Here is a 12,598-nt window from a genome sequence, read left to right on the forward strand (position 1 = left end):
GGATGTCGGTTTGTTGGCGTTGAAATCACGCCAATTGGCATTTAGACAAAAGTTCATCTTTGGAAACTGCGTAGAATCATTGATACCTCAGCATTTCGTGTTCCATTGCCCGAGACGAAGAAAAGGCTTTAATCTATTGCCAAGGACCAACAACGGCGTCTTGCTCACCTTGCTGCTGAACTGAGGCGTTTGCGTGAGGCAACGCTTGCTATGCATATTGAAAGGTTTTCTGAACCATGATCGCACCAGGGCGGATGAAAATTCCAAGAACGAGACGTTTTCTAGGTGGGTTCTGAAGCGTATCAGGCAAGCATGTCGGGCCGTTCTCCTGCCTAGAGTCGAAAGAGGCACCGTGGGCAAGTGGTAATTGGCCGAGAGTGGATTGGTCATCGACATTCTGGAGGATCACACTAAATCGAGCCCGTGTTAGCTTGGTCATTGGATTGTGCAAGACATAAGGCATCACCATACCGGGTTCCCCACGCACCTACGGGTCCCGCGATGCCGATATCATGCCACCAATTGCATTCTTGGCGTTCTAACGGTGTACTTTGAGTGGCAGCTCGACGCTATGAAACGCAATGAAATGTTCAAAATTTCGGTTCCATGGTGAGAATCACGTCATCATGACCTAAATGAGACGCACCACCTGTCGCAACAAACGTCATTGAAATCTGAGCAACCAATAAGCGACCTTCGATGTCCAAGGAGGCATTGAATACTTTCGTGTTTATTGATCGATATTCGATCTGGTAGGCCTTGAGATAGACTGGACGTTGTGGCCGAATGAGGCTAAGCAATTTATAGTTTGAGCTATGGTTCTATGATGTGCAATATTTCAAAGACCAAGGTCCCGTTCGCAAATGTCATTGATGTCTTTTCAGAGATCATGTCATTAGCATTGTTACTCGGGTCCCTAAGCTTACATTGAAATCTAGCCATCGCATCTGATCAAATTATTGACTACGGCAGCCCACGTAAACAAAGGTTCCTTTGCTATGAGAAAGTATGCACTGCATATGAGAGCATAACTATAGAGTCATAGATACTGACGATGTCCAGCAAGCGGCCTGTATTAACATGCTACGAGCATGGCAAAGAAATTGCTGATATGGGGCAAGCGATTGAATATCTCAGGTCGAAACATGTCGGCTTTATCAGGCGTCCTGGGCGCCTCGGACAAATGGATGCACATGGGCACTACTGGTACTGCTTTGATTGCCGCACCGAGCTGAAAGATCATCGCAGTTTCGATTCCGATGAAGCAATGTGGAGTCACTTGAAGAGCAGACACAGCTGTGCGATGAACTAAGATCCTGGTTTGTCGTGGCCTTGAGTCGCTATGGCTATTTTAGCCGATGGAGAGATGTCTTGTTTCGTCAGACTGTACACAATTTATAGCTGATGTGATTTACTGCTACTCGTAATATTGATATAGATCCCAGGTAATTAATGGAGCTACAATCAGTCGTCAACTGCCAAGGTTAGTCCATGTGATCTCTGGGGCAGGGTAACTTCGATGACTAGAGTAGCGCCGTGACGCCTTGACGGCTTGCACAATCTCGGCCTCCTTATATAGGACGCGCGAGGCCTGGATGTTACTAGCATTTAAATGGCCGCTTGAAAATTTACAACTCCGCGATGAATCCACCCTTGACAGATTTCATATGCAATAAATGAAAATGTAATTTAATCCTTTTCATTGCTTTCAGACATCTTAGATCCATATTCCGCATGTCTCTCTACTTTCTTTCCCTTTTTCGGAGGTTTTGCCCAAGACTCAACCATTGCACGGTACGTTCCGTTTCAACCCTGCAAGTGGATTGCTAATGTGGCCAATCCCATGAAGAACTCCACTACTCACTCTGAACCATTTCCGTTATGCAACTCTGATCAGTACTCCTAGCATTTACCATTCTCGAAACTCAGAATCGTTTCCCTATTTCTATCCCGCCTCGATAACATTTTAAGGGTACAACGATCCAAAACAAGCTATTCAACCGCATCTCAACTACACTTGCTATTATCATTGAAGGTAGTGGAATATGTGTCATCATCTATATACAGAGATGGATACCATCAAAGAAGATCAAAGAAGCTGTCAGCTGAAACCTAGCTTCCGTCGCTTCTAAAACCAATTAATATCAGATGACATAAATATTAATTCCAATGACAAACGCCAAAGTATTCTTAGACATAGCTCAACTGAATAATAATAATGCCTCGTGCCAGCTGGGCACTACAATGTCTAGATCCTATTGTCTTTTGTCGATTGGCATACCGACACCGAAAACCAGTGGCATCACGCTCAACTGTATAATTGACCAGCATAGCCAATGGCTTGCTGAACAAATGAGTACCCTACGAAGATGGCTCGCTATCGACTCAGTGAGTTTCCAAAGTCATAACCTGAAAATGGACATCCAAACTTACGTTATAAAAGCACAACGGGCTCGCTCACGACGCTCAAAGCATAGAATAACCAAACAGCGCAGTCGTCGACTGCAGTTGAAGAACGAGCGATGCGTAGTTGGAACTCTGAAGAATTCAAGCCAATCAATATCCGCAGGCGATCCAGGCGGACGTGTGTACCTGCACTTTGTGAATAAAGACCAATACTCTCTCCAGGATAGTGAAGGGAGCAACGTCCGTTGGGAGAACGTCATTTTCAAGGAAGGATTTGATGCTCAGGATATTGACCAACTGGCGGAAGAGGTGGTTGGAAAGATCCTGCGCCGGTTAGAGAGGCAGTATTCTGTAGGCGAAATATAAGTAGGTCAGGGTCTTAATGAGTTCCGGTCGACTTCACATTGAAATCTGTTGTTCCAGGCCCTTTCATCATACACGATTTATGCAAATCTTCACATCAAACCAGAAGCATCATATCATTCCAGTGTGTAGGAGATGTCTATCAACATGTGACAAGTCGCCATCTAAAGTCCGCAAAGCCGTAGGCTGCTCTGTTCCGAAGTGAAAGCGCGAGAATATGGAGAGCATGACGGGAGGCTCTTATTGTTTCCCTAGCGCCAATAGCATCTTAGTATTTCACTATCTAAGCATTGAACAACCTATAGCTCGATAGATGAAACTCTACTGTATTCGCTCGACAAGACATCATATCGGCATCTTCAGCGTTGCCTCTGGGTCCGTTACAATTCCCCAGTCTCCTCCTCTCCATGAACTTGGGAGAGTAGCCAGTACCAGCGGCTACATTGAGCCAATCATTGACTGACAAGGAAGTTTAAGCCAAGGTTTTCCCATGCTTTTTGACTCCAGCTAGGATTTTTAAGAGACGCAATAGATAATTGTTATTGTCTTTAGGTCGCGTCTGACGCCACAGGCCGCAGGACAGCGGCAGGGGGAGGAACAGCCAGGCGACTGTAATGCTTCAGTCACTACGCGAGGCTTTGCACGCAAGGTACTAGATCGTCAATCCAGTAGCACTACGGGCTGACAGCAGCGACGACGATGACGACAACTACAGCAGCAGTACGGCCGGAGAGGGTGATAATGACGGTGGTGATACTATACTGCTTCGGACCGTCCAGGCGTGTGAGGAGGGTCTGCAGAAAGTAGAGGTAAAACGGCAGCGCCGGGTTGAGGCACCTGGCGGAGTCGACACCGATTCGAGATAGGTTCAGTTTATGAAATGGTCGGCGCACTTGCAGCCGAGGGACAAGATGATGCTGCACCAGGCCGGACTATCGCCGGCTTCTGCTACAGTTGAGCAGCGGATGTGGCCCCGCGAGCGCCGTGAAGCGAACTAGAGGCTACGTGAGCTAACAGAGAGCTTCCGGCGCGAGCTTGACCGGTGCATGGAACGGCTGGATAGGTTGCCGGACGAAACGCCTGAGTGGCTCGGCAGCATCGACCCGACCAAGCCAGTGTCGACCCCATATTCGAGAAGAGGCGTGAGACGTTGGAAAGGAAGAGGACACCAAAGTTCACGACTTGAATCCTACAAGATGAAAAGACCTTCTATCTCCAAGAATCATCCGCCTGAAATTGCAGCAGGTAGTCATCACGTTTTGCTTGGAAAGATTGAGGCAGTGATACTGGCGATACCAGTCGTTGATGACATTTCGGTCGAGGCCTTAGCGAAGTTGAGAAGGCAGCGCCTTACAGCTAGATCTGCTGATTGTGCTGAGAACACTACCTTCATCGAACATATAAGTCAACTTCGGCGGCAAAACCGACGGCATGAAGAGCATTCCTGCGAAGATGGCCCCTGTACCTATAACTGTATTCATACCACGAATGCCGCCCTGGAACACGCACTCCGGCTGCTCTTTCGTGATTGATGGAGAGGCCATATTCGATACCTGAGAGCAGACAAGTAGGGCAACTTTGATGACCGAAAACTTTGACCTTTCACTTCCTATCCAGAGAGTGGTGACATAGCCAGAAGCAGCCAAAATGGGTGCTGATGACCCCTTCCTTTTCAACTTTAGCTCATGAGCTGCGAACCATCCTAGGCAAATCATCTTTTGCAAGTCGCCTAGTAGTGCCAACATGCCGCGACGTTGGATCCCTACTGCCAGCCCATCCCGCGAGCAACGGTTCCGGAACTCGTGTCAAATCGCCAACAAACAGCATAGCACTCGTTTCCCACCGCCGGTATGCCTATGGACATCCCCTCTCACTCTCGCCATACGCACTTCAAGTCCTAAAGCCGGGAGACCACACAGACATGCACAAGACTTAAGTCAGAAGCGCAAATGGACTGACTGCACATGAGATAAGATGAGATTATATTTGAATCAGGGCAGGAGACTCGGCAGTGCGCTCTACGCTTGCCGCGCACTTTCTTGATCCAGACTGTCTGGTATGGAGGACTACCTCAAAGAAAGCTTTGACCTCAAGCCACGTTTGGCCAGATTCAGGTCTACATCGGAGTGTCGATTCAAAGAGTTATCATGACTCATCAGTGAGGTCTGCCGCTCGAAGAGGCCTTTGGTCCGCCCTCAGTCACCATTCCATGCGCGGCCAATGAAGGGTTGCCCCGAAGAGGGCATGAGAGTTGTTATACTGGTGGAGCTGTATAGGCAAAGGGGCGGAACTGCCCGAGTATGAAGACTGAGCACATTGGGTCCTCTACAGATCGATGAAGTGATTGTTTTCTGCCTACTGCACTGCCTCTGCATACATCCTCTCACCTCTGAACATCACCTTCAAGCAACCCAACCTGAACAATCCACCAACATGCGCAGGGCCAGCAATGGATGTTTCGTTGTATTGAGCCCGACACTGATTGCAATAACTCTTATAAGGGCTGTCGAGATGTCAATAGGCTGAAAGGTGATGACCCAGGCATACCTCCATTGTCTAGAGGTCAAAAATGAAGTCTATGAATGCCCACGGGCTTTAAACTCAAATTACACTTTTGCATACTCCCTAGGTTAGATGATAAGACCTTTGGCGTAGTCCAGTTACGAAGAACTTTGAGCCGTGGAAGCACTAATCAGGAAATTCTTCATGATATGTGGGAAGACTGCTCCTGTTGATGTGACCAAGAGCCAGGCAAGTCCGTCACTCGATCTGTCCGTACATACAATATGTGAGCAGGAACTAACAAAGAATCAGTATCTTCCCCTCTAACTCTACATCTCGCAGGAATTTATCCAGCTGGAGTAAAATATGCTTCATCTAGAGGAGCAGGATATCTAATGACCAAAAAGCAAACAACTGAAAGATGTCAACAGTTGCATAGAGTGATACTGTTAGATGGGACGGCTCAGTTGAACCGCAAGCGTATATTGCATGTTGTCAAATAAATACTGTTACATGAAATTGCCAATGCCATCATACATACTGCACTGTCTTCACCAAGCTCCCGGTACTGTTATCCATCTGGCTTGGTGCGTTCCGCTCCGAATAAATCCTGCTTCCATCGGGTGCGCCTACGCTACTCCGTCCTCCCCCAAACCACCCTCAACATCAACTTGGGCCTGTTCCTCTCTGTACCGTCCAAACGCCTCCTCCACCCATTTCCGATACGTCATCGCAATCCAATCGCCAATCCTTCTCAGCGATGCAACAAGTTGATACAAGCCCAACAGCGTCCTAGTATCTCCAATAGACAGCTCCTCCGCAATTTCAATATGATTCTTGTGTAGAGACGCAAAGGAAACATGCCACTCGTGCCCGACAACGTGGATGAGCGGAATCGTGGGCACGTTACCACCAGGGACAAGTTCTGAGACTCTCTTGAACCAGGAAGCTGTCCAGACCGATAGCTGTAGCTTTCCTTGGTTTGCCGACGTTGCTGTTTTCGTCTCGATGTTGCATGCAATAGGGGCGAAGCGCAACGGCGCATATGTCGACTGGTTGACGAACTGAGCCTCAACAGGCTGCCTCCAAACCGTCTTTGCAATCTCATCCATTAAGTGAACATCTGCTTCTGGAACAGCCGCATCATGAGACGTAGTCCGCGGACTTCCTCTGTTCAGCCACAGAAGCAGTGTGAAATCGATCATCTTACTCTCGACTACAGCCGCTTTTCCATTCGCTGTTGGGACAAAGGGCGATGCGATCTTGGCTGATAATGCTGGCTCGACGCGGATGGTTGGATGGGCTGATAATGCGTGGCGTAGGATGGGCATGTGAACCCACATATTCCAAGAAGCTTCGGAGCAGTCGGAGAGTTCACATTGCTCTGCATCGGACTCAATTTGGCGCAGAAGGTCGAGTTCTTGCGTTAGGACACTGATTCTGGTAGACTCTTGCGGATTCTGGGGCTTTTTGAACCATCCGGGTTTGACGCGGCGGATGACTATCTTGACATGATCTATCATCTCGCCCGGGATGAACTCCTCCTTGTCGTTGATATCCTGCAGCTTCTCAAAAAGGTAATGCACATCAGGCGGGAGAACATCAACTCCATCGTCTCCAAGCTTGACAAAGTCGACGGGCACGTCCAAAGCTTGGAGGCTGTTGTTGTTCTTGACAGGACTCTTTGCTCGACCTTTCCTGCCGGGCGATGTTCCAGGCGAAGATTGTGACGCAAATGATGATTCCGATGGTGGTATGCTGGGGACTTTGCCTAAGCGAAGAGGCATAGGATTGTCGTTGAAAAGTGGAGGTGCAGATGCAGATGCCTGGTTTGACCTTGGTGTTGCGTCAAGATCCTCTTGGTCCTGGTCATTGGACGCGCTTCGCTTTCGCTTTGGTGAAGGTCGTCTCCCAGACATGCTGTCGTTGGACGGGGGCGGAGTGAAGCGCGACCAGCTCCTGTGAGAACGTTTGCGCTTGGTGCAGTGAGGTTTCTGAAGGGGATATATGTCAGGGTTGTTGGTGTTGAATGAGTCTGGGATGGCGTCAAGCCATTGCTCGACGAGCTTCTCAAGACTCATGAACAGCGAAAGATTGAAGATATGCTGTGGTTGTGTTTGCTGGTTATGAGATGACGTGGCGATGCTGGTTATCGATGATGACGATGCCTTGATTGACCCGCGATAGCTTGATGATGTTTTGGGTGAGATTTAGGTGGCCCGTTGACTGGACGATGCGGTCGGATAACAGTCGGCTAAACTACCATAACACTCAATTCGTTATAGTTTGATCAAGTAATGGAAAAGATTATGCTAGAATGATCTACAAAGAATAAATAATATTCTAAAAACAATAATATCTAAGAGTATATTGTTTTTATCTTCTGATTGCGATAAAACTCATGTTCTTGCTTCGGGTCATGCTAGCTCAGACAGTTGCCTCTGCGCTGCATGACGTAACCTGCAGGATGAACGACATGAGCCAGTCAATCAATTTAAGGCCAATTCAAGAAATAAATCTCACCCCGGGAGACAAGAGAGAATAGGCACAACAGTTATAAATAAATTGAGCAAAATAATTCTCAAAATAAAGTTAGTAGCAAGTAACAAATTTCTTCATCGTAACTCTCAGTGCCAAGTCCCTGACTGGTAACCCAGCGCTCCATCATCGCCGCCCACTACGGATGAAGCCTTGAAGTTACCCGGGACCAATTGGCAACAACCAGTTCAAATTGGATTACACACCTTCCTTCGTCATCACACTTTCTTGGCATACAAGTGTTAAGAAAGTGGCCCTGTCTACACCAAAATCCTTAACAAGTGCACAACAAACATTTCAATCTGCGCTTTGCGCAGTCGCAAGTCGCAGCGATGGCTTCTCTCCCGTCCCCCCTCGGCCCCGCCCTTGATCTAGGGGTCCACACTCCCGCTAATCTGAACCGAAGAGCCCGTGCAGCCCTCTTGCAGAACAGCCCCGCGGTCGTGAACAGCCCCATTGGTGTTTCACCCAGACCTGGGCGGACGGCCCAGACACCGTCCCGCCACTCAACGCCGCCCCCTCGAGTACGAAGAGCTGAGCGTGCCAATCCCGCATCGACCCCTGAACAGCAACCAATCTCTATTATCGAATCGGCCAATGATCTCGCGCGTAAACACGCGGAAGAGTACGACGCCAAACTAATGGTCTTCCAGGCCTTCTGGCGCCAAGCTTGAAGAAGCCAACAAGCAATTCACCTCCGACCGCCGACGTTTCGCTCAGAAGTTTGTCGACAGCGTCCTGCGAAGAAGTTCTAGCGATGTACCAGGTTCTAAACCTACCTACAGCAGTGTCGCCGCCGCCTCGCTCCCCGCTGACCGCGCCCGCACAGCCCACCAGCATCATCATCATCAAAAACAAAGCACCGACAAAGGGCCCACCTCATCGCCAAGAGCAACAAAGCCCCCCCGCCCCCCCCGACAGGACCTCCGCGTCTTCGTCCGTCTAGAAGCCGGAGCTCCGGCTAGGGACCATAGCGGCTATGCCATCCGGACCCTGATCAGGGAAAAACTCGGCACCGTCTCGGAAGGTCACCAGTTTCGGTCAGGTCGGGATTGGCAGTCCTTACTGGCCGACCATGAAACACGCGATTTTCTCGTAGAGAAGCAGGCCGAGTGGGCGGCTGAGCTGGGAGCTACGGCGGTAGAAAAAAACAAGGAATGGCATACTTACGTGGTCTCAACTTTCCCAGAAGACTGACCGACTTTCGCGGCAACGAGGTGGATAGTGACAGCGTTGTCAGTGATGAGATAGAAATCCAGACAGGGCTCAAGCCCGTTGATATACGTCCTGGAAGACAATTCTCGGATAACCCTTTGACCAAGGCTCTCCTTGTCTCCTTCCTGAAGCCCACCAAGAAGAGGTTCTGGTCCCTCTTCGGGAGCCGGGCGGCCAGACTCGTAGACAAAAGCGACGTACCCCAAGCAGTGCGAAACGTGCTGGGGCTACCACTTTACCCGCAAGTGCCATAGACAGCCAGTCTGCCAACGCTGTGGCAAGACTGGCCACTCTGGAGACGACTGCGCTGCATGGGAGCAGTGCGTCAATTGCTTAGCCACGAGCGCCTGTACGTGTCACCCGGCCGAAGAAAGTGCGTGGCGTCCTCCGCCGGCTCAGCAAAGAACAACGGGAACACATCAGAATAGTGGGCGCTGAGACGTACCGACAACGTCACTTGGATTCACAACCAGAATCCCACATAGAAATCCGACAAGACACGACCGAGCTGCTGAGGGACGATACCCCAGCAGACGAACGTCCAGACGCTCGAGACTCGAGCCCGGCCGCGTCACGAGCACCTTCGTGCATCATGGTGGCCACCGCCCCCAGGGCGGGTTATGAAATGGAGGAGCCCGAGCATCCTAGACCAGGCTCGCCACGAAAGCGTCGAATTGTACTCATTACTCGTCCTCATGACCAGGAATAGATATTCGCAGACACGAAAGAACGACAGGAAGCCGCTCAAGGTCTTCCAGGCCAATGTCGGCAAGATCCCTCCGGCTCACGACTGCGCTCTGGCACTGGCTGACTCGGAACGATATGACATCGTGCTCCTGCAGGAGCCGTGGACAGCCCATACGAAAACGCGCTGCCTGACGAAGACCCATCCTGCTTACGACACGTTCACGCCAGTAGAGTCCTGGGACAGTAACGATACTCGACCTAGAGTGATGACATATGTCCGACGAGACCCAAGGCTTCTCGCTGACCAGATACGACCGTTCCAGACTCGCGATATTCTCTGGATCACAATCAATGGCGTGACTGTAGTCAACTTCTACCGCCAGAACGACGAAAGGGATGCCCTTGACACGCTGCTTCGATGGCCTGTCCCGGAACGCTGCCTCGTCGCTGGCGATTTCAATGCTAGACATCGAAGCTGGCAGACAGGGCAGACTACGGACCGCGGCCAAGAGATTGCCGGTTGGGCATCAGAGAATGACATCGACCTGCTTAACACGTTAGATATCCCAACAAACCCACACGGCAACACAATCGATCTCGCTTTTGCCAACATCCCACTTGCTGAAGCCACTGTTGAGGACCATCTCGCCACTAGCTCCGACCACTTCACCCTCAGCTTGACTCTCCCCAACATAAAGCCCGCTCCACTACAGCCGGGCAAGATTCGAGTGACGACAGAAGATGAGCTTAAACGATTCGTCGAGATCGTAGAGCTTGGAGCCACAGAGATCCCCCTCAGAGATTCAACGCCCGCGGAGCTGGACAATCTTGCGTCTTCACTTGTAAATCTGCTAACATCAGCAGCGAAGGCAGTGGGTCGGCCCTCACGGAAAGGTGGCTGCCCAGCTCCATGGTGGACAGAAGAGTGCGCCTGTGCCGCGGCTGCATTCCGGGCCATCAGAAGGAGGCACCCCCTCAGCTTCAATCAGGATGTTCAGATCGCCAAGAGAGACTTTCATCGCGTGGTCCGCCGAGCAAAACGAAAGTACTGGCGGGAACTCATCGATAGCTTCTCCAGCAGCAGTGCTGTCTTCAAGACCGTCCGGTGGCTGAAATCTCCGGGGCCCTTCCAGCCGCCTCCCCTGCAGGTCGACGACGCTGTATACGAAACTCAGATGGACAAGGCGAGCGCACTTCGGGGAGCGTTACTGGAACGCCGAACTTCTGATGACGATATTGGAGACCCCTGGACACCAGTCTCTCCTCCTCGATCGATCACATTCTCACCCGAAGTCTCCCTAGACGAGGCACAGCATGCGACTATCCATACAGGCAATACTTCCCCTGGGGCGGATAGCATCACCGTCAATCTTCTCAAAGCCGTGTGGCACATCGTCGGGACGCATATCCGTCGTTTGTTCGAAAGGTGCCTCTCCTTGGGTCATCACCCGGAACCATTCAAGCAGGCGGAGGTGGTCATGATCGCGAAGCCGGGACGACGAGACCTCACAAAGCCAGGGGCATGGCGACCCATCTCCTTGCTCTCCTGTCTCGGAAAGGGGCTGGAAAGATTGATCGCTCGCCGCTTGGCGTGGGCAGCTGTTCACTATGGCGTCCTTCATCCACAACAGGCGGGCGCTCTCCCCAAAAGGTCGGCAACAGACCTGGTGACCGCCTTGATCCACGATATCGAAGAAGCATTTGCACGCAAGAAGGTGGCCACCCTGGTCACGATGGATATCCAAGGTGCCTTCGACACCGTCATGCGCAAGAGACTAGTCTTGCGTCTCCGTGAACAGGGCTGGCCCGACCATCTCGTCAGATGGGCTGAGTCCTTCATGAAGGATCGTTCAGCCCGCGTGAGGTATCAAGACACCCTCACGCCCTTCGCTCCTCTCCAGTGTGGACTGCCTCAAGGCTCACCAGTATCGCCCATCCTCTTCCTGCTCTACACTGAGCCAATCCACCGACTAGGCAACCCTCAGGGCCGCTTCGGCTACGCAGACGACACGGCTATCCTTTCTATAGGCGACACAATAGATGAAACCACTGCAACGGCCTCCAGCTCCATCGGCGAGATGGTTCGATGGGGTGCAGCAAATGGCGTTTCGTTTGACCCGAAAAAGACCGAAGTCATGCACTTCTCTCGCAGCAAACTCAGGACCACGCCGGCTATACGCCACGGCGATGTCGAGAAGCACCCCGAGCCAGCCATACGCTGGCTCGGCATCTGGCTTGACAGCAGGCTATCGTTCCGCGTTCACGTCGAAAAGTGGGCGGCCAAGGCGCATGCCGTCGCCTATCATCTACGGGGTCTCGCCAACACGATACACGGCCCTCTCCCAAGCGCCGTGCGAAGTGCCGTCATGGCTTGTGTCGAGCCGGTACTATTGCATGGATCTGAAGCCTGGTACCCGGGCACCACCAGACCGCGATGGAGTCAGCCTAATAGAGACACGCCATCGAGCAATCAACATCTCATACAAAGAATGAACAAGGCCTTACACCAGTCCATGAGAGCCATACTGCCCATCTGGAAAACGACGCCCATCACCATCCTCCACCACGAGAGCGGCATACCGCCAGTTGATCAACTCTTGGAAAAACGGCGATGGAGATTCTCCGCGCGGCTCAAATCACTTGACGACGCTCATCCTCTTGTGCGGAGAACGTTGCCAACCCGTCAACCTACCTACCACGATCTCATAAAGCGAAGGTATCAACAGGCAGAAAATAGCTTTAGAACACGACTCCGACGCACAGATGAGCTTCTTGTCTCGTGCAGGCGTCCTAAGCTCCTCCAGAAACGCTTCCAACAAGAAGAGATGCCACCACTGCAGACAGCATCAAAGGAGAAGACAGCCAAGGCCTTTCTCCGCTGGGTCAA

The 12,598-nt window shown here is 51.2% G+C and overlaps 3 protein-coding genes across 3 annotated transcripts; 2 read left to right on the top strand and 1 right to left on the bottom strand.

Annotated features, from left to right (window-relative positions):
- Nucleotides 1–5,900: 5,900 nt before the first annotated feature.
- Nucleotides 5,901–7,352, bottom strand: FPRO_16091 (uncharacterized protein; the record flags this gene model as incomplete). Its single annotated transcript, XM_031225196.1, has 1 exon — nucleotides 5,901–7,352. The coding sequence occupies one exon, from the start codon at nucleotides 7,350–7,352 to the stop codon at nucleotides 5,901–5,903; it is 1,452 nt and encodes a 483-aa protein (XP_031090379.1).
- Nucleotides 7,353–8,141: 789 nt separating this feature from the next.
- On the top strand, nucleotides 8,142–9,278 carry FPRO_16092 (uncharacterized protein; the record flags this gene model as incomplete). The annotated part of the gene is made up of 3 exons (XM_031225197.1): nucleotides 8,142–8,434; nucleotides 8,463–8,921; nucleotides 8,999–9,278. The coding sequence occupies 3 exons, from the start codon at nucleotides 8,142–8,144 to the stop codon at nucleotides 9,276–9,278; spliced, it is 1,032 nt and encodes a 343-aa protein (XP_031090380.1).
- A 441-nt stretch (nucleotides 9,279–9,719) lies between these two features.
- Nucleotides 9,720–12,301, top strand: FPRO_17006 (uncharacterized protein; the record flags this gene model as incomplete). Its single annotated transcript, XM_031225198.1, has 2 exons — nucleotides 9,720–12,150; nucleotides 12,210–12,301. The coding sequence occupies 2 exons, from the start codon at nucleotides 9,720–9,722 to the stop codon at nucleotides 12,299–12,301; spliced, it is 2,523 nt and encodes an 840-aa protein (XP_031090381.1).
- Nucleotides 12,302–12,598: the final 297 nt, after the last annotated feature.

Source organism: Fusarium proliferatum (genome assembly GCF_900067095.1).
Source record: "Fusarium proliferatum ET1 genome assembly, contig: FPRO_scaffold020, whole genome shotgun sequence".
Taxonomy (NCBI): Eukaryota; Fungi; Ascomycota; class Sordariomycetes; order Hypocreales; family Nectriaceae; genus Fusarium; species Fusarium proliferatum.